This window comes from Brachyistius frenatus, unplaced genomic scaffold (genome assembly GCF_029030835.1).
Source record: "Brachyistius frenatus isolate BFR_SWC_R1_liver_20210118 unplaced genomic scaffold, ASM2903083v1 Contig_195, whole genome shotgun sequence".
Classification (NCBI taxonomy): Eukaryota; Metazoa; Chordata; class Actinopteri; family Embiotocidae; genus Brachyistius; species Brachyistius frenatus.
In genome coordinates this window covers 594,479-617,034 of record NW_027210794.1, presented here as the reverse complement: position 1 = coordinate 617,034, position 22,556 = coordinate 594,479, and the positions used below count along the sequence as shown (strand labels likewise).

The 22,556-nt window shown below is 45.1% G+C and overlaps 1 protein-coding gene across 7 annotated transcripts in view; it reads right to left on the bottom strand.

The window, feature by feature from the left end:
- Nucleotides 1-4,425: 4,425 nt before the first annotated feature.
- mgat4c (mgat4 family member C) overlaps nt 4,426-22,556 on the bottom strand; it is a 112,678-nt gene continuing 94,547 nt past the window's right edge. For 4 of the 7 annotated variants that reach the window (XM_069718631.1, XM_069718634.1, XM_069718633.1 and 1 more), the window contains 3 exons: nt 11,744-11,898; nt 10,732-10,879; nt 4,426-10,114 (listed from right to left, as the gene is read on the bottom strand). In XM_069718631.1, the coding sequence (XP_069574732.1) occupies nt 8,958-10,114; nt 10,732-10,879; nt 11,744-11,872 (1,434 nt within the window). In that variant the 5' untranslated portion in view covers nt 11,873-11,898 and the 3' untranslated portion in view covers nt 4,426-8,957. The remainder of the gene's footprint in view (nt 10,115-10,731; nt 10,880-11,743; nt 11,899-22,556) is intronic. The other 3 variants (XM_069718632.1, XM_069718635.1, XM_069718630.1) reach the window with 1 other exon arrangement.

The window sequence follows — 22,556 nt, the reverse complement described above, 5'->3', positions numbered from 1 at the left end:
CTTCACACCTCCACACGACTCTGCCAACACCAGAACAGGCCTTATTATATTGATTGTTCACATGGATGTCTGCGGTTGACTGTGATCTTTTTTTGTATTTTCAGGATAAACCAGGAGGACGTGTTCTGTAGCTCCGGTGAAACCGACGAGCCTCGTTACAGCTCGTCCTCGCAGCTGGTCACGTCTACATGAAACTGATGAAACACATATTTATGTTTGCGTGATGTGATGGAGCGCCGAGGCCTGAACGTTCCCGCCGGGCGTCTCCACCTCTGTTGGTCGATTCCCACAGAAACAGGCTGCGTGAATAAGACGAGCGTCAGTGATTGTTGGTGCAGCGGGCCTTCGATTCGCCTGTGATAATTAAAATGACCCCCCCCCTCCACCACACACACACACACACACACACACACCCCAAGTCACACTGGTGGCATCGCAAAGGCAGCAGCAGAGCTGTTATTGCTCGCCTTTCAGCTGAAAGGAGCGCTGGCTGGAGAGCTGAAGGCTTTTGTTCTGCAAGCTGAAAAATCTGGTGTCCAGCCCAGGCGTTTTTTGAAGCACCGCGCCCGGGGAAATGAGTTATCTAAGCGGCGCATGCAAGAAAGCCTGACATTAATCTTTAATTAAGGCCTTAACAATTTCAGACGACATGCCCGAGAGTCTGAGAGTTACCACGAGAGATAGATATGAAGAGCCGGCAGCGGGGAGGCCCGGGCCACATATTATATCTGGTGATGAGCTCATTTTGTCTCATCAAAGTCAAAGCTTTGTTCATCCGCCAAGACATCGCCGGGATTTCTTCGTTCGTTTGGCTGATCACGAGACGGTATGGTAAACTTGGCACTGAGAACGTTTATATATATTTATATAAATAGATGACAATGATGATAGATAATCTTTAGAGGTAACGCTGGTGAAACTAAGTCAACTAGCAGTGATGTCATCAACCATCAGTGATGTCATCAACCATCAGTGATGTCATCGTTGGTTTATGAACGTTATGAATCCTCCAGTTCAGATTCTGTCCGTCACCATCTTTACTAGTTCGGAGCGGTTTGGAGCAGGAAGTGACCATATTTGGACGAGCTGGGGGAGGAGCCAGCGGTGGATCTGACCGATCTGATCGGAAACCTGACGATACTACGTCCCGCCCACCGATAGCTGTAACCTGACTGCACCACAGGCCTGTCAATCAAACAGAAACAGGTCTTTTTGAATCTTCTTTTCTAATGAATGAGGGATTATTTTCAGATGGACCTCCAGAAAACTAATAAGAAGGAGTGACTTTAGCTAACAACACCGAGATAACTGATGGACACATTTTATTCACTTTGGATTTGATGAGAGAAGTTGAATGGGAGTCTATGGAGCCGGAGGCTTTTTGGAGCCGACCTCTAGTGGCACTCGCTGGGATTGCAGCTGAAGACACTTCTGGATCAGAACCATTTTTCAGACCTGAAGCATCGAACACTTCTATATCCAGTCGGTGGGTGAAACATGGTGTATTTATGTTCTGCTGCTCTTCACGTGACGGTCGTCTGCTCATTGTTTGTGTGAACACTTCAAGGACGCCACCTCTCTTCTTCTCTGTTTTCTGTTCTTTTTTGTAAGTTGGTTGTGGATCTCTGGTTGAAAGCATCGAGTGTTAAACCTGCCGGTGAAACCAGCACGCCGCTGTAGTTTTTCTTGTGTTGTGACAGCTGCTGCCTGTGTGATGTTCCACAAAACGTCCCCGAGACACAACCTGTTTCATTCTGGCACCAAGACTCATGAAAACAGACAATTCTCCCATGAAACAAAACGGGTCTTGGGTAATTGTTTTGATTACTCTTTTCTTCGGCTCCCGGTTGGATGGAAGCTGAGAGGGAAGGTTTTTTTAGGGGCGGAGGAGACGGAGGAAGAGTCGCGGCACATCTCCCCGCGGCAAGATTTATTCTCTGGCAACAATGAGAGACAGATGGGGTGGAGGAGGCAGGAGCGTGGGGGGAGGAGGAGTGGGGGGGAGAGGGGAGAGGAGGGGAGGGGCCACACCTTTGTAAGGCAAAGCAATTGGGAACGTTTAAACTCTCATTCACTGCGGGGACGATCCCCTCCGAGGCAGGAGCTGGCATCGGCAGCACCGCTCCTTTTTATCTCCGCTCCTCAAGAAGACCCTGAACGCACCGGGAGCCGCGTCACGGCGGTAAATCAAAAGGATCTTCCGAGGTTGTCTGCGCCGCTACGACGGATCATCTGTGCAATAAGAGTGCGGCTTAACCCGTGTAATTAAACCGGCGACCTGCGCGGCGACACCTCGTCCCTCCTCCGTTCTGCACATGTACAGATTCCACTTTAGTTCTGTTCTCGCTGCAACCCGGAAACAAACGATGACTGAACGTGCGAGATGTGCTTTCATCCTCCCTGTCAGCCATTTCCCTCCTAGTGTTGGCAGTTAAGGATTCACCGCTTTCCTTTCCATTATAAAAGCGGTTCGATCCCCGGCGGTGCCGGCTGGCTGAAACATTCTGGGATCCATTGTAAGTTGCTTCTCATCGACCTGCGAGCACCTGAACGCCACGGGGCCCTCTATCACCAGGAGACACAATCACACGGCGCTCGCCAGGTTATTACGAGTCATTCATCATCGGCGCCGTCTCCCCGCCTTCAGCTTCACTACTTTTAGATGCTCACTCATTTGTCTGTTCATTGCACTTCTTTTCAACTTCTTCTTCTTCACGTCTTTTATCTCTCCGCCTCCGTTTCCATGGCGCCGCCCGCCTCCGCCCGCTCACCTGCCGTGAAAACACACGGCGCAAAATCTCAATCAGCCTCAATCAGAAGCTGTTGACGGCCTAGATTGACAACATATTGCGTCGGCACCTGGAGAGAGCCCAAAATAAAATAATGAAACGGGCCGAGTCGGTTTGATTTTCTGCAGCTTCTAGAGAGACGGGTGTTGAATGAGGAGGAATTTAAGTCGCTCCGCCGGGACGTGAGAGCAGATCAAAAGACAAATGAGGAAAGCCGCGCGGTCCGTATCGGCCGGGTTTCACGTGGCGCTCCTGTGAAGGTACGAGCTGGCAGCGCCATGGCAACCACAGCGATTGATTGGACGACGTGTCCTGCTGTGAACACTGCAGCTGTTGTAATATTGGTGTTTGCTCTTTTTCCTTCACGGTCCGCTTCAGCTTCAGTTTCTCAGGTGACGCGTCGTGTTCACTCACCTCCTGTTTGGTTCTGGATGACTTTGGAGGGTGGGAGACGGGAGGTGGAGTGAGACGGATTGAGGTGGGAGGTGGAGTGAGGTGGAGTGAGGTGGGAGGTGGAGTGAGGTGGAGTGAGGTGGAGTGAGCCCGCCTTCCAGCCAGACAACGCTCAGGTAGAAGTATTAACTTGCAGATAAATCAAATTCAGCAGCAGTGAAGACTCAGGAATGGGCGGGAGTCACAACCTAAAGCTCCCTACCTGCAACCGCTGGTGTCAACAGTTCCCCCTGAGGCGCTGCAGCTCTTTACAGTCCACGTGTTTAAATCACATTCTGTAATTATTACTAAAATCTCGAAGCTTATGTTTTACATATCAAGTCGCTAGAAATTAAACATTGTGACAAATGAAATGAGAAATTAACATAAATGTAGTTTTATAAATGAGGCGGTGTGTTCCCGGACGAAGCCTTAGAGTTGCATTATTGCTCAGTTTATCAGTTTGGCACAATATTTTTTTCTTTAGCTGCCTTTGTTATATTCTGATTTTTCCCCTGTTTGTCTATTTAATTAAAACGAGCTTTGTGCTCGGTCTCTGGGAGTAAGTTAGTGTGACACTGTAGAAACGTATAAGATATAATATATGCTTGTTAGAGATGATTTGGTGGATTTATGGATGTTTCCCCGATGCAGATTGGAGATGTTGATGAATCCAGTCGCCCTGATTTCACTTATATAGTTCCATATTTATGAGGTTAGGATGTGGTGCGGGTTTGTGATGCGAAGCGCCGGCGGCTCAGGTTAAACACTTACCACACCGGGCTTCATACGTCTCGCACAGCCGGCGAAAACACACAGTGGCCCATTAACACCGACGCTGTTCCTCCAACGGGGATGTTTTCTGACTGGGCACCTCCAGAAACTATCTGACCCTTCCTGACAGAAAGAGCACCAAGCTTTAAACAGTACAGTATCCCCCCCAGCAACTTCTCCACGTCTTCATTAAGTATGCAGTTAAAAAAGAAAAGAGAAAGCATATGAATATTGAGATGAATAATGGATGTTCTTTGCTGTTGGCTACATCGAGCTCTGAGTCACAGACGCTGCAAGTTTAAAGGAACTTTAAATATCAGTTATCTTCTTTTTAATGTTCTTTGTTAAAACTGTACGCCATAACTATGTTCTACTTTTATTTACCGGCCTTCTGATCCGTCATGTAAACTGTGTTTTTGTTTCTCAGCAGTCGACGCAGCACAACGTTGGCATTCAGTCTTTAATCTAATTTCATTTTAAATACAATATATACAATACAACATTTTGAAATGATACATGTAAAAAAATATATGTCATCTTACAATACAGTACTAGTTAGAGAACGATGGAAAGCAAAACACACGGAAACAACATCTTGACACACTCGCTCCACTGAACGATATACATCAACTCCGGACCGCCGGTCGGCTTCTACGAACGAACTCAGCGGTTCGTCAGCTGAACGAGGACTCAGCGACCCGACGTATAAAAGGAGTTTCATCCACTGACGACGCTTTAGTTCATGCACTTTGTACATGCTCCACTGGAAGACGGCTCACGGGTTAAACACATTCGTCACTCAGAGCTCCGGGCGATCCGACCTACGCCTCATCCTTCCCGTCCTGTCGGGTTTTAATTCTTGACAATTACAAGCTGCAACAGCAGAGAACGCTTTTTTTTCTGGGATATTAAGTGAAATGTGTAACGGATCCCGTGTTCCCCGGCGGCCACGTCTCCAGACAGACGAGAGCGCCGAGCTCAGCAGTCTGCTGACATCGAGTTGAGGAATTTATGCAGCTTTTGTTGTTATCCCCAACATGTAAATGTGTCCATAAATCTGCAGCGAGCTGCGACTTTCTGTTGGCATCTTATTTCAAACACAGATCAGACAGAGATTTCTCCTCCAGAAATATATCGGCCGCTCGGCTCGGACACGAGGCGGATCAGAGCCGTCCGTTACGCTGCCGCAGCAGCCGGCGGGCCCGCGTGACATCATGTGTTTATAGCCCGTATGCAGGTAACACCGGCCGTGGCGTGCGTCATAAAGAACGGCACGCGGCACGATTTAGTTCAAACAACATCCCTCCGAGGAGCCGATCCGAGCAGGTCGTGGAAATCATTCACTGAAATGAATAGTGACGTTCTGGGGAAACGCAGAGGAAAAACAATAAGCCGTGTTGTGAGGCGGGGGGGCGTCCTAATTTCATTTCAGAGGGGGACGTGGGGGGATTCGACGAGGAAGGATTTGGAGGTGGCGGCACAAACCAATCAGCGAAAGGTCTAGATCTATAGCGTGGAACGAGGCCGTGAGGGAGAACGGCAAACAGGAACGAGCCGCCGAGCCACAAGAACCGAGCCACGAGAACCGAGCCGCCGAGCCACGAGAACCGAGCCACCGAGCCACGAGAACCGAGCCGCCGAGCCACGAGAACCGAGCCACGAGAACCGAGCCGCCGAGCCACGAGAACCGAGCCGCCGAGACACGAGAACTGAGCCACGAGAACCGAGCCGCCGAGACACGAGAACCGAGCCGCCGAGCCACGAGAACCGAGCCGCCGAGCCACGAGAACCGAGCCGCCGAGACACGAGAACCGAGCCGCCGAGACACGAGAACCGAGCCACGAGAACCGAGCCGCCAAGACACGAGAACCGAGCCGCCGCCGCATCTTAATGACGAGCTGCTTCCACAGAACGCCGCGTCATGTAAACATTTACCTCGTTATTGCTTCGTTGAGTCATTTCTCGACAGCGTTCCAACGTAGAAGCTCATCCGTCTCCGGCAGACTCTAATTACACCAACACGGAAACTGAGGAGGTTATTTTTAAAGTTGTGGACGGCGGAGAGCGTCTCGCTGATGATGAGCTGTCGTGTCGCGCGCGGTGTTAATTCCTAAATGTTACCTGTTTAACAAGGCGGACCTTTGGAAAGCACGTTGAGAGGAAAGCGGCGAGCAGCGATCAGAGAGGGAAACACTGAACCGGGAGAGAGATTGAGATCCTGCAGCTCCGGGGAACATGTTGTTTTGCTGGTGCAGAGAGAGAAAGGAGAACACAGACCAATTTACTGGAGGGAAAATTGTGTTGGAAAAAAAGAAAAAGGAAAGAGCCGACCCGGTCCATTCTTCACTGTGCAATCTCATTCCAGCTCCGGGAGAAGATGGGCGAAAACAAACATCGTTCTCCTGTCGGCAGCTTCGACACCACGTACAGTGGGGGGGAAGGAAGTCGGCCACAACAACGAGGAAACACCTCCAAACAAACAAACAAACGTTCGGTGGGACGTGATGAATATTCAAGGTAACGACGACCTCTGATACTTTCCAGCAGCTTTTCAAGGAGGAACGTAGATAAAAGGGGGACACTTTAGAGCGCTACACGTCTGCAGGTTCAACATCAGTCAGGAACAGCTGCTGAAGACACGGTGACTTTAACTGAAGGGTATCTCCAAGACAAACCTCACAACAGATATCCTCCCGCCTCATTTATGAATAATCAGTGGGTCTGAATATTTAGAAAAGAAACAACTGCTCCTTCAACAAGATCCGTGTTCAACTTGAAGCTCCTGTTTTCAAAAACATTCGTAATAATGATCATTTGTCATCATCTGATAATGATTTCTGTCGTCATGGTCGGGCTGGGCGATGAAATAAATATCATGATATCAAATCAACATTTTCTGATAGTGACAGATTGATATATGATTTAACTGATATTTGCATAATAGTGCATTAATGAACTTCATGATGTTCACTGTTATCTTTAATGATTTGTGTTTCGATATTATGACATATCAGATTAAATGTCTGAAACAGAACCTTCAATATCCACATTTTCAGTTCCATTTTACTTTGAATCAATAAAGAATAAAGCTGGCTAAAATCTATATCTTTGTTATTGTCAGAAAATCCCATGAAAAAGCCTCAAACCAACACTGTTCAGTGTCTCAATATAAATAAGTGACTTTACAAACGTCTCCGTGTCTCTCTGCCTGAAGACCAAACCTTCACTGTGAAGATGGAAAACTTACAAAAAGAAATGTAAATGAATATAATGACAGTAAGAATCAGCTCAGTTCACTAAGGAGTTTAGGAAGTTTTACTAACGGTGTTCATGTTAACTGAAACATGAAGACATACATGAGTTCATGTTTACAAAGATGTTATTATTAAGAGTTAATATTGAAATAAACATGAACTAACAATGAATTCATACAGTAATTAGGATTCAGTAACTGGTAACAAAACTCTCCTGTTCATATTTATTTTAGGATTTACATGTTAATTCAGGCACTAACTAATGTAGTCGAGAACATGTATGTAATTAAGAACATGTATGTAATTAAGAACATGTATGCTGTAGCGAAAACATTTCCCCTCGGGGATTAATAAAGTAACTACCTAACCTAACCTAACCTAACCTATGTAATTAAGAACGCAGCTGATATATTTCATGAAAAGAAAACTTCACGTATATAAATTTGTATTAATGGTTAATGATTTTCCATTTCCTCTTCCATCCTCCAACTTATAACTGTTTTTTGTTAAATATCAAAATCAAACATTTCTTCGTCTTCATATTGAGGTTTTCCTTTTCCTTTATCTTCACGGTAACTTGTTGTGTTGTTATATAAGAATTATTTTCCATAACTTTGGGACGTGTATCCTTTAAGTAACACTACCTAAATAAATGAGTAAAACATCAGAAAACATTTCCGACTGGAGGTCAGTTCATTCTGACAAACATCTGTTGTCAACATTTAAAAACAAGACGACTTCATGCTACATTGTCAAAGAAAATGCAATTATTTTTTTATGAAATGTAAAAGTTTTGGCAGACTTTGAAAGGAATGACAAAAAATGGATTGAAAAGTTTCTGTGTTCTATGAAAATAAGAACTCAAAAGTTTTCCTCACCAACATCACATGTTCATTTGGAAACTAATGAGCTCCAAGTTTGAACATGAACGTTATTCTGCAAGATCTCAATATAATATTAGTTATGGTGCCTTGAATATAATACATATAAAAGTCATTTGTTTCCGGTTACTAAATTCTCATAATTTTATGGTAGTGTTTATTAATGTACCTTTATTGTAAAGTATTACTATATTAATGAGTGTTTATTAATTTTGTCATATTGTAAAATATCACCCAGCTGACAAATTTATAGATTTAGTTCTTCAAAGCTCAGGGATTATTTTAAAATACATTTGGTTTTGGTGCTCTAGTGAGTATTAATTATTGTATTGGTATGAAGATATTTATTGTAAAACAGAGGATTAAAATCATCCTGCAGATACATGGACAGTTCTTCTGCTTTTTCCTGGTTTTGGTCTTTTCATGGGATTTTGTTTTTTATTTCAGTAAGAAAATATGGAAAACTGTAAACCTTGTTCTGTTTGAACTGAAGAACTGAAGAAGTTTGTAAAAAGAATCTGATCCCAACATGATGCTGGTTGTTAAAATGGTCCCGACGTATCGCCCAGCCGTGGACGTCATATTAAAAGCTGAAATGAATAAACTCTTCTGGAACAATAATAAAAGTCTGAGGTGTGAACAGTCGTTGAGAGAGACTGAAGATGCTCCACCAAGGTTACGAGCAGGTATAAAAACTATAGATTGATTTGGCAATCAAAATGAGTATCAATAAATACATACAAAATGAATAAATAAACCGAACATTACTAAGTAATGATAATAAAAACGTTTCCTGGATGACGTACTAAGAGTCTGTTGTGCAGTCCTCATTGGCTGGGAGGTTGTGTCGTCCATAAACTTATACTTCTGATAATGAGCCACTCTTTCTGGCCGGCCGTCACCACGACGCGCACACACTCAATGTCAAAGGCGATCTTGTGGTCGACGTCCTGAACTTCGATGTTTCCGTTTTTGAACTCCCCCAACGTGATGTAAGAAGAGCACTGCTTCCCTTTCTTAGTCCCGACTAGCTTCTCTCCGACCTCCAGCGCTCCGTGATGCAGGACGTCGTTCTGCCGGTCGTCCGAACCCGTCGCGATCTTGATTTTACTAATTTTGGTGGATTTGTTGAAGACGATGACGAAGAAGTCTCCGGTGGACGGAGGTTTGCCCCAGAAGTACTCGTCCACCGAGCTGTAGGCCTTGGTGGCGTCGTAGTTCTCGAAGACGTTGATGTTGGTGTAGAGGCTGGCGGGCGGGTTGTCGGGGATGTCCACGGAGTCCTCCTCGAAGTCGTCGTCCTTCAGCTTGTTCTCGGCTCCCTTGTAGGAGGAGTAGTAGCCCATGTGCTGGAACAGCGAGGGCTTGAAGCGGATCACGTCCTTCTGGGCCAGCAGACCCCTGAAGTGGATCAGCAGCCAGTCGCACGGCATCTCCTGGTAGAACATGAGCAGGAAGTGCGCCAGGCGCGGCAGGTCTCGGGAGTGGTACAGCTTCCCGATGTAGCCCAGCTTGGAGAACTCCAGCATCACCCAGTAGGACCCGTCTCTGGACGTGATCACCTTCTTCAGCGCCGTCAGGAAGTTCCTGGAGCAGCGCACGTCGTCCTCCAGCATCATGTAGAAGTGAGAGAGGTTGGTGCAGAAGTTGAGGAGGAAGGCGTAGTCCACGTTCTGCTTGGAGCGGAACCGGACGCGATCCTCCGGGTCGTTGTAGTTCCTCTTCAGCCCGTCCAGAGACGGGTAGTACTCCTCGGGCGCCTGGATGACCAGCAGGCGCCCGGCTATGATGTGGTGAGCGAACTTCCTGGTGATCTCCTGCACCAGGTTCTCACACCAGACCAGGTCGAAGTCGGCCAGGTGGACCACGACCACGATCTCCTTCAGCTCCTCGTAACTGGACTGATCGAAGATGGACTTGATCGTCTCCAGGAGGTAGTTTCCTCTTTTTCTTTTGACTGATGACAAACCGATGGTGAGATACTCTGTGAACAAAACACATTTCATTTCATCACTTTTCATACAAATACAGTTCTTCAGTAAACTATAAAAATGCAGCGACTGTTCTTCACGATATCAACCTACATAAACACGGACCGGCATTTCAGACAAAACTACTATTAGAAATTAATTTGGAACAATTAGATTGTTATTTGAATATTGAATACTCAGCCCATCCGCTGAGTATCATGAAGATGTGCGGCTGAAATCGCTTGAAAAAGGAACTTTAATTTAAGTTATTTTTTAGGAAACTGGTTTACAACTGAGGCTAAAATGTTTTTTAAATTCATTCATCAGTCGGGAATATTTTAGATCAAATGCACTTGAATGTCTGTAATGATTTTTTCTTAATATTTTGTGTCTGAATAAAAAAAAAATGTGCTCAGTGTGAATCTATAACGTCCAAATCTAAATGTTTAGTGAATAAAACATGAAGTACCGGAGACGAGCTCGAACTAGTGTTTAATGTTGAGGTGAAGGAGCTCCGCGGAGAAGCTTCTGTTTCTGTCTCAGAGTCTCAGGTTTCCACTTTAACTTCTTATTCTCATGTTCACAAATACATTTATTGTGAATGTCTCTTTTAGAGAAACTCTGAACTCACTCTTGCGGTTCAGCGGCGTCCCGGCCAGATAACGATACGTCACATTAATGGTTCCAGAAAAGTTGCTGAGGTCTCTGAAGGTGTGAACGTATCGCTCGGAGCTCGGCGGGTGGACCGACGTCTCCCGGAGCTGCCGTTTATCTCCTTCCTGGAATTACAAACACATTATCAACAACAACAACAACAACAACTGTCTATATTCTCTGAAACGAGAAATTCATCCTAAAAATTTCTGTTTCTTTTCTTTCTTTTTTCGAGACTATAAATTATTCGTGACTTGACATGACATGGACAACCCAACGAGCAACAGAATGCAACACAAACAAGTAAACAGACAAAAATGGAAAAACAAATAACAAAAAAACAAACATTAAACAGGCAATAAATAACTATAATGACAAATAGGGAGGTCAATTAAAATAAACCTAATTGATGAGAGTGGTTGTAAAAGAACTTTGTCTCTCCTGGTCATCACAGAGGAAACGGGACAAACTAGTGATGATAACACCGATAAGAGGAATTAACAGTAATGAAGAAAGTAATAAAGTGTTCTGTACAAAAAAAAAGAAAAAAGTGTAGTGACGAATATATAAATATAATATCATTATTTTCATATTGAGAACAGGAGGTGAGATTGCTGAAAGGTCCTCCAGCGAGCCGAGTGAAGGTCAAGCGGTAGTTTACTGGAGGACAGCGTGGTCGTCCCTGATGGTTCTGTTCTGAGCCTCAACGTCTGGACGGAAGTTTGAGACGAGTAAAAGGACTCGAGAAGAACTACTGAGAACCCAAAGTTAATCATTTAAATAACAAACACAGTTGTTGTTCTGTGATCATCAAGTTTTGATGGCGTCATGAATAAGAGATAAATCATCTGGATGGTTCCAACTTGGAATGAAAATTTAAAGATGTTTCTATTAAAAACAAGTCATCATAAAAGCTGAATGAACTAATGAAGCATACCTGGTCAGACTTGTAGTTCAGACTAATAACAGAAAGCCAACGGTTCACTGACCAGCACGTAGCCGTCCTCGATGTAGAGGTTGAGGAAGAGGAGGAAGGTGATGAGGAAGCCCAGGAAGGGGATGGTGGCGCGTTTCCTCAGACATCTCATCTTGTCCAGGGATTTCCACACCAGCCTCATGGTGAACGCTCGCCGGCTGCGATCTGCTGAGACCAACACGAGGAGACACATGAGAACCGCTTGCTGTGAATGTCGTCAGCTGGAGACGCTGCTCGCATTTAATCCGCCTTCTTTATCGAGCATCAACACATTGTTGAGGAGTTTATGTCGGGCCGTGTGATCACGTGATTATCTGAATCATCCTCCGACAGACTCTCAGTGTGATGGAGGAAGATAATGAGCGTGGGAAACAAACAAAGCACGAGAGAAAACCTGACGAGCAACAGTGAATTATAGATGTCAGATGTTTTTATACTATTAATAATGAAAATATGCAGCAAGCGGGAGCTAAATGTGTTCAGTGATTTTTGAGAGCCAACATTTCAACACTTTCTGAGGTCCGACAGAGTTTCTGTCATCAGCGTCTGTTTTCTCTTCACTGTGGACAAAATGTCACGTTCTCTGTTCGTAGTTTACCGGAGAACTATTTCAGATTTGTTTCAGATAAAGGAGACACAACACAGTATAAAATAGATGTTAACAGATACAGAATTATCAGGGCCTGCAACACATTATGACATACTCATCTATGATATTTTTTTGATTTATCAGACAATCATTTGGTTAAACAAATAGAGATATGTTGATTATAACCTCTCCACACACACAGGCTTCGTATTGGTTTGTTTTACATTCAACAATACAAAATCCCCAAAGAAATCCAAAAAGTACAAATACTGTTATTATCTCTGTAATTTCAGAAATCTGTCTGTCTGTCCTTCATATATCTCCACGACCGTTCAGCTTCAGACTTCAGAGGTTGGGCCTTTTGTGCGATTTGAGCAGACGGAGGCTCCGCCCACCCGGCCGCGACCACCGAGCATCCATTCAGCTCTTCTCAACAAACCCAATCTGTTAAAACTGTGCTTTCACTTTGAATTTCACAGAAGCCGAATGAAAAAAACGAGCGTCGTGACGGCTGCTGAGATGTTTACGCTCGTGCTAATTTTAATAACGACACGATTGGGTAGTTTAATGACAGCAAAACTATATAAGATCTTCATGTGTTTACATCAGTTACATCCGTCTGTGAGAACCATGTACATCACTAAATGTACTGTTAAGTTCCACCACTGCTTATTTCAAATATAAAATTATATGATAAGAATATATATTATAAGTTAAGTAGCTAATATTATCATCATTGCTAGTTAAAGGTGCTCAGATTCATCCAATTATTTTCTACCTGGCTGTGATTCTTTTGTTCAGTCTGAGATGAAACTCCATCTCCTCTAATAAATGATACAACTATAAAATGTTTGCCGTCGTCGTCCACAGCTTTCTGGTGATGTGAAGGAACGGGAGCGGCGGCCTGGTTGGAAAAACCTCCATGCCTCGATCAATCAATCAAAAGCTGCTATAAATAGCAGTGGGGGGGAGGGGGAGGGCGCTCAGTATACAGCATCTGTCAGCTGCACACCTGTACAGTCCAAAGCAGTTATCAACTGTTAAATATCACCTCAGAAGATTAGGAGTCGGTTGTGCAGATATTTTGTCATCATATTGTTCCACGTGATTTTTATTCACTTAACAAATCAGAATATTTGAATCACATATAAAACACATAAATTACAGTCTGTGCTGCTGACAGATCAACTTACAGAAGCAGCAGCTGAGCAGCAGTAAGAGCCGTCAGGTATCCGTCGTGTTTCAGAACAGGAGGCAGAGAAGCAGACACAACGAGCTGCTCTTTTCTTCGCCAGCAATTAGACATCAGCGTGTCTTTTGTTCTGCTCAAAGCCCCGAGATGCCTGATAGAATACAAACTACCTGTAAACTCCGTTCAATGACCACATCGACCAGTCGCACCGAGGCCCGGCTCCACCGGGACTCCTCGTCAATACCTCTTTGTGCACACGTGAAAACTGAATTTAACATGTCCGGCCACCGCCGGCTGCAATTCTTATTCAGGCCGGCTTCACACGGACAGAAATTATGAATAATTATGACATTTAGGGATGTTTTTCTGCTTGAATGAAATTAAAAAAGCATAACGAGCTGCGGTATCTGATTAAATCTGCTACTGTTGTGCCAATAATGACGTTAGAGCACCTTGGAGTGTAAAATCACGATAATACAAGACACCAACTAAATAAAACATGTAATCTAAATGTGGAGCGATTCACTAAAATATAAAACTTTTTGTTAGAGCAATCTCCGTTTCCATGGCAACACGGGGTATGGCTAACAACTGGAAAACAATCCGTTGTTTCAGTATACTCCCACATAACCTACGCAATGTTTACTACTCCAGGAAGTAGTCGGACCCTTAGCAACCACCTAGCAACAGAGAGGATTTCTAGTCTCTAACTGAATAAATGCAGAACATAGAAACATTAAACTGATCAGCTAGTTCAGTCTGGTTGGAACAAAGATATCTGATGAACAAAGATATCTTATGAACAAAGATATCTGATGAACAAAGATACCTGATGAACAAAGATACCTGATGAACAAAGATATCTGATGAACAAAGATATCTGATGAACAAAGATATCTGATGAACAAAGATATCCATGTTCTCATGTGTTTTTAACATTTTAGCTCCGTGTCATGTGTTCAAACCAAACCGGTCCAGCGAGCCTCCTCTAGGACTGTAAGTGCGTGACTATCCGTGGTGTTACGGTACGGGTGCTCGGAGCGACCAAAAAGGACCAAAAGAGACCCGACTTCACCAAATGGGTCATTTAATAGAACTATAACAAGTAGAAACTACATTATATTAAATATTATATGAAACTCTATTCTAATTCTATGTTCCCATTGAGGAGGTGGAGGGATATTTCTAGTGATGAGCAGGATGTGATGTCATAATGATTTGTTCCAGATGTTCAGTTGACCAATCAGATCTCTGGGGGCGGAGCTACTGGTTGTATAATCATGAACTACTTCACATAAAAGATGTCCAGCAGTGTTTTTCATCCTGAAGAGAACTCCTCTTTGGATTTAACAGTTTACATGAGTGAGGAATGAACTGCAACCTGTACGTTGGGTTAAACTGAAGGTCACCTTGAGTGACATGAGCAGGTTTTTCCAAATAAATCATGATGCAATAATTCTTTCACCCAATATATCTGCAACAGTTCAGACGGACCTTCATGAGAGGAGTGTTGCCAGACTGTGTTCAGACACTCATCTCCTCTGTGGAACTACAGGCAGAATATATTGCGTTGCCTCTGTTACATGAGATGTGCCTCTCCACTAAATTGCAGAGTTTGTCTGGAGAAAGCTGAGAGCTGCATGATGATGAGAGGAATGATGAGGAGGAATCTGAGCTGTCCTCCCGACACCGGGTCGCTCTCTGCCTCGTCTTCTTTAGTGGTCGCTCTGCAGCACAAACACAAGCTGTGTGGAGACGCAATTAAACTAAAGGAAAGTCTTTGCGTGATCCGCGGGAAAGCTGCAATTAGGCAACTTTTGTGTTTCATGTTGCGCGGAGAGTTGATCTCAGACTGGAGACTCGAGCGTCTACCTTGATGATACGAGACAAAGCGAGGCACTTCTCTTATTTCAATAATTCAGCACAGAAGAGGATGAGATGCTCATTCTGCCAAAGGCCCAGCTGGTGAACACGCTGCTGCTGCCTCTCTGAGAACACCTCAAACATCACGATGCACGCGTGCAGTCCGCCCAGCAGCTCTGGATATGGAGCAGGTATTTATGGATCTGTGGATCCACTGTGAGCGTCCATTAACGAGACGCTGCCATGTGGGCGTTGCTGTGTTCGTTCTCGTGGCGTGAATCCAGAGTGGAGCAGCAGTGAAACGGACGAAGTGTGTTTGAATGGGCGCGTCGTCTCGGCCTGCGTGTCGCCACCACCATCTCAGGCGCTGCGCACTTCCAGCAGGCTGCGGCTGTTAAACATCCATTATGCACTGTGTGTGAACTGGACCAACTAAACCACACCGCCTGCAACACTGAACTCCTCTCAGCTGTCTGCACCAAACTCTCCGTCGGAGGTTCAATCCTGTTCGTGACGTGAAGCTGTTAAGATCTCAGCAGGTCAATTACATTATCTTTGTTGTTTCTAAATGTGATCAAGATTTCTGAAGCCGTTCAATTCATAAATTCAACATTTTATTAACCATTTTGTCTGCAACAAACAGCCTGAGTTCTTCCTGACTGTTGCTTCAGCTGCTCCTGGACGAGATAAGATAGTAAATACACCCAGACAGCCTCCAAAAATCCTGCAGAGAATCTATCAGCTGGTTGAATCCCGGCAGCGCCGCAGGGTTCAGACACTCTGCTGCCCATCGGTCCCGAACGTCACAGCGACCGGAGGCTTCTCATGTTGCCGTGCAGAAAGACGAGCAGCCGAAGGAGAGCCAGCGATCAACAAGGGAGTCCGAAAAATGATGGCTGGACCTTTTAGTGGAGACTCGTGTTCCCGGTCAGTGTTTCCACGACGGAAACTTTAGGAGCAGAAAGTTCAAGATCTGGAAATTAATGTTTGGGAGATTCCAGTGAACCTCAACATCCGCATCGTAGCTGCTTTGTCAGAATCCTGTCGGCTACCACCACGCATAGACGGCTGCATGTCCACTGTCCCACCGGACAAACACACACCGTGGTTCAGTCACGACATATTTTGTGTCTGAATTTATCTTTGTTGAAATATTCCAACACGACATGTTTTATCAAAAAGTGAAGATCATTTCTAGCAAACACCGACATCTATTTAATTCGGTTGCTTTATTCTTATAGGTTACGAAGGATCTGGGCATGCTGGGAAATGACAGAGGAGGAGTCCAAAGGGGACTGCGGGGAGTTTCCCAGCATTCCCGCCACAGTCTGGATATAAAAGTGTTCGTAGCTTCAGGTCTGTAAAATGGTTCCGATCCAGAAGTGTCTTCAGCTGCAATACCAGCGAGTGCCACTAGAGGTCGGCTCCAAAAAGCCTCCGATTCAAAAAGACCTGTTTTTGGGGGCGTGTCTGTTTGATTGACAGGCCTGTGGTGCAGTCAGGTTACAGCTATCGGTGGGCGGGACGTAGTATCGTCAGGTTTCCAATCAGATCGGTCAGATCCACCGCTGGCTCCTCCCCCAGCTCGTCCAAATATGGTCACTTCCTGCTCCAAACCGCTCCGAACTAGCAAAGATGGTGACGGACAGAATCTGAACTGGAGGATTCATAACGTTCACAAACCAACGATGACATCACTGACGGTTGATGACATCACTGATGGTTGATGTTTGGTGGTTGGGCCCCGCATGAACTTTTAAAACATCCCCTAGTTGCCTAAAGCCGGCTCTGCCAAAGAAAATAACTACTAAATACCTCAAATATGTCTGTTTAATCATTTGATCTTTAAAATGTCAAAAAAATACAATAAAAATATTTTGAAAAAAAAGCTCAATTACACTTTTCCTTTTTTTCCTTTAAGATATATTACCATGATACAAAAAGGTCAATTTGATGAATAATTGCTTAATTATGGAAACACTTCATACATTACATGATTTAGAGAAAGGAGAACTTTGTTTTTTCACGTTCTTCTAGCAGAAGCAGATTTTTTCCGGCGTTCCCGGCAGAAACTAGTTTGGCAGGCGGTCTCTGGATTCACCCTCGATGTCCTCCATGTTCGTCTGGCAGCGTATCCGAGATGACGGATCCAGGAATTGTCCTGTTTTCCCCGGCTGCTCTCGCTTCCTCTAATGGGGAAATCTGACGGAGGCAGACATCAAATGGAAAACAAGGAGCTCCCCTGTGTGGAGGAGGCAATTACGTGGTCCGGCCTGATGTGAAGCTAACGCCAAGCACTCTATATGACACACACACACACACACATAAAACCTACACAAAACAAAAGGCTTCCATTCCCTCTCCATTTGTAATGGCCCGTTTGCGGCCGTCCTCCTGCATGCCAACGATACCTTTCTCTTTGTCAAGTGCTGTGAAAGGAAAGCAGCGAGTAAATGGAGAACGGCGTCGGATGGAGCCGAGCGGCGCCGACGTGCCACAAACACCAGTGGAGCTCCACAGTAATTTCACATCCCATCTTCCACTGGTTGTTCTTTTAAAGTCGCTTCAACGGAAGTGAAACCACAGACGTCGGAGAACACTGAGGAGCAACATCTGCTCACCGGAATCAGAAAGAAAAACATCTGAATAGATTGCTTTTCTAGAAATGATTTGTGTACAGTATGAGCTTATTAAATTCATTTCTCTGAATGCCAGCAGGGAAGTGAGAAGAATAATGAAGACGAGATTTGAAAATAAAACGTTTTCCGCCGGGACTCTCAGGTACAAACAACTGTGGCTCCCTCCATGTGTTACTCAGAAATCAAAATAACCTCTTAACAAACACTTTTTCTGCCAGCTTGCATCAACTCTCAACTTCCGATTGAGGCCACGTTTTCCGGACGGGAAGCTGCGTCTCTCTAATGGGAAAACCTAAATGGGAAACACATTGTGAATAAGAAAAGGGGAAAAGATTAATAAAATGGGCGGCAGAAAGCAATTCTCCCACAATTCATCTTGTTATCTGTTTTACATTATTTCCCCCGGGTATCCTGCACCTAGCAGATATACCGCTCTGCACAAATAATCAATTAAGCCGGCAGGTTTGCGGGGATTCAGCAGTTGCTTTGTGTCGAAGCCTTCAGACACTTTCAATGGATTTTCGGTAACAGAGGCTTTTGTTGATAACAAAATTGTGGCGCGGGGCGGAATAATAAATCCCTTTATTATGAAACGGCTGTTATGTTAATAATTCAAATTGGTCAAACAGTTTACAAATTACTACACTCTTACAGCAACGGCAGACAAAGGGATCTGTCATCTACAGAGACGGAGCGGTCGTGTCAGAGATCCACGGCCTCGCAGACACGTAATGATCTTAATTATTGGGGAAGCAACAATGAGGCGGTTATCGACACAATGTGGGACATAAAGCCTGAAACCTGTTCCTGAGAGATCCGGCGTGTAAGTCGTGTAAAGCCCGTCGTGCTCGAGGCTCCCGAGTCGGTTGTTCGAGGCTATCTTTAATTTGTCTGTTGAAAGTGTTTTTGTGATCATTGAACAGTCCCAGACGCCGTGTGCTTCACCGATCCATCAAACTCCAGAGATCCAAACAGATGTACCCCCCCCCACCGCTGTCAGCAGCTCCAGCTCACTCACTCTGAAGGGGGGAGGAAGTGTTGTGGAGGGGAGACAGTGTGTCCTGAATGTGATGCGTTCCCCACGGACATACTGTCCAAGTGTGCCCCCCTCCCCCCCACCAGCTGCCACCGCCGCTGAAGCCCTCATGGGAGAAACAAGTCGTCCAGTGACAGCGCCACTTCCAGCTGTTCTCCCAGAAGGAACCGGTGTGCACAACAAGCCTCAGAGCTTTAGAAAACCGACCGGTCGGAGCCTGTCAGCAGCTCTGATATCAGAATATTCCTCGCCAAACAGCCTCTTTTTTATTATTATTCCAGAGAGTCCCCGTGTCCTTCCTTTTATAATACGGTGAGAGGACGGTACCTTGTTCCGGTTCCAGGACGTGTTGGAGGCAGCAACAAAGCTTTTCAGTTCATCGGCTCTGGCACAGGTGGCGCAGGCTACAGGAATATTTCCTCATGAAATATTAACCATGTGCAGCCCGTTGATGCTCACTTCAGAGCAATCAGGCATCAAAACACTCGGAACAAACAGCGCTGGCTCTCCCTCCGCTGCAGGACAATCGGCCTTCTCCATAATTGAAATGTGACTGTAAAGAGGTTCCTCAGATCGCCCCCCCTTTTCCTCCCCCATTTGTTTTCTACCCACTCCGCCGGAGAGGAGAATGGACTGATGCCATCTCTGGACAGCCAGCCCTTCACTTCATCAGTGTTATGAAAGAGAGAACATTTATCATGAAACACAAACTGAGTGCAATCAAAGAGTGTAACGAGCTGATGAGACGGCGACATGTAGAGTCCTCGCTTCATCTCAGAGCGTCTCCACAGTGAAGATCTGAGATAGAAGAGTCACCGACTGTGATACTGAAGCATTGTGTACGACGGATGAGGCGAGTATCCGGCACGGATAATCTACTTATGATGAGTACGAGTATCATCCGAGTAAATGTGTCAATATCCGTGTTGATGAAGGCTTTTAATTTCAATTCAATTCAATTTTATTTATATAATGAAAAAAATCACAACAGTCTATTTCATGGCACGTAACACAGTAAAGTCCTTAGAGCAGACGTTTACAGGATTATACAGAGAAACCCAACAATTCAACAATTCGCACGTAAGCTAGGAAGGAAAAACTCCCTTTAAACAGGAAGAAACCTCCAACAGAACCAGGCTTCTAACAGACACCAGCTGTGTGCACACATCCACACAGCGACACACAGCCCCGCCTCCTCGTTTACACACAGAGCTCCGCCTCCTCGTTTAAACAGTCGCTCTGTCAGCGTCCACAGGAATCAACAACAACTCGCAACTCTTCTGGTTCATTTCTGTCATTGGCTCGTTTCAATCAGGTTTGTATAAAATATCTTCAGCCGAGTTACTCGGGGAACTTTTCTTTTACCGGATGAGTCGCAGGTTACTGACTCTGTTTCTGCCGGTTTGTTTTCCTTCATCAGCTCGCTGCTACGTCGTTCAGATATCTTCACTCAGCTGACGGCTCTCAGTGAGAATGTGAGGCTGAGTGCGTATTTCAACGTGGACTGTCTGCATAAATCACCGAGCTTCCAACTGTCAGTTTATTTCATAAAATAATAAACCAGGCTAATGATCTACACCCTCAACAACAACAATAAATACAGCAAAAAAACCAACTTGTTCTATAAATAGTTCTCTTACTCTTTCAATACAATACATTTCTGATGAACCCGTAGCAATCTGAGGTTTAAATGAATTAGTTCCCGCCCACTTCCAGATTAAGCCTCGCCCCCTCTGAGTACAAATACGTAATGGTGTCCTCTCTCATCCCTATTGTGAGCATTCAGATTATTGTCTGGATGTTTAAGGTTGGAGGAAAATAAAAACCTTATAAAAACCTGAAGTCGTTCCATCGGTGAGAATAACGAAGACGAGGAGGTGTGAGGAACGAACCCAGCCTCTCCAGAGCGGTTAGCACTTTGACCCAGATTAGCACACTGCCAGAGGTGCACTCGGGAAGGATGGCGATGGAGCACTGTGATACTGCCTGCTTATTTCCACTAGAAAACACACTCAACATGTGTACACCCCCTGCAGACACATGCACATGGTGTCCGTTTCCTCCCCGTCCCCTGTGTGATGTTGTGAGGATGCAGCCAGAGATATGAATTATTACCTACATCTGAGACGCAGGATGATTAGTCTTTGAATCTCGTGAAGTGCCGTCGAGGGCGAAGAGATTCAATTAGTCTTCTGTTACATCGCAGTCGGCTAATAGAGTGAGTGTGTCTTCAAACTCTCCGCCCGCCCGCCGAGCCTGACGTCATGTGTCATAAACATATGCTGCTGCTCCCCCGAGGCCACTTCCTACATTAAAAACACAGAGCCACGAGAATTAGCAGACAACATCCTGTCATCGTGTCCCTGCTATAAAAGCAGTGGACAGTGGCTTCGGGCAGGAGAGAGGATGGAGAACAAAAGAGGGGAAATCGGTCATTGGAGAGAAGTCCCACTCGTCTCTCTCTCTCTGTCTCCATTTGGGGGGACAGGAAAAAGAAAGAGGAGACTTGGCTCTGCCTTAAAAGCACTTAAAAAGCCAAGGTCACCTCCTGGTCAAATCTGTGAAATGAGAAAATGGCTGAGGGGGCAAGAGGCCGGCGGCAGATAACACGAGAATGCACTATCTTCCTCCTACACATTTAGTAGACGGGAGGACGCGGTGCTGGCAGGCTTTTCAAAAGGCTCCGTGATGAAATAAGGACCGGAGACACAATACGATGGCCCAGTTTCACCCAGTATGACAGCGCATACATTGAAGTGCTCTTAGGGAATGAGGTTTTAGAGCAGCCGAAGAGCTGAATGGGAGCTCACGCGACCGGGCTTCGCATTCAATCACTCGGGTACATTTGAAGGCCTCCTGCTTTAATACAAGTCCATCATTGTTAGTTGTTAGTCAGTCATTAGGAAAATGCATCCTAGAATTGAATTGGAGTCGTGATATAAAGTCCGTATCGACTTCTATCTCCCCGAGGTGCAAATTGAAGCAGTAAAAGTTGAATTGTTGTCATCCGGTGGTCCATCCACGCTGAATTATCTCCTGACCCCAGGGGCTCGTACGTTCCTTTTCTGAGACTGGATATTGCAGCCAAATTACATCTATTTAAATAAAGGGCTTGCAGCTGTGACTCATAAAATGTGCCCATAACCCATAAGCCCTGTTTGCAAACAGGAGTGTTGTGGTCCCACTGGGCTTTGTAATAACTACAGATGGATGTCTGAGCTTTAGTAACTGTGACTCAGCCATGTCCATGAACATTCAAAAACATATCATCGAGCGGAAGTCATCTAATACTGGTTCGATCAAGCGCTCAGAGTGTTTGTTCATCTAACCAAACCTACTGCTATTTGTGGAGACCAAACCAAAAGCTAAAAGGAGAGTGGAGATAGAATTGCAACAGTTTGCAAACACTTATTTCTTTACAGTTCTTCTATAGTACCTCTATAGTGAATTACAACTCCAATTCCCCCAAAATATGGCAGACTGTGTAAAACGTACAAAATACTAGCA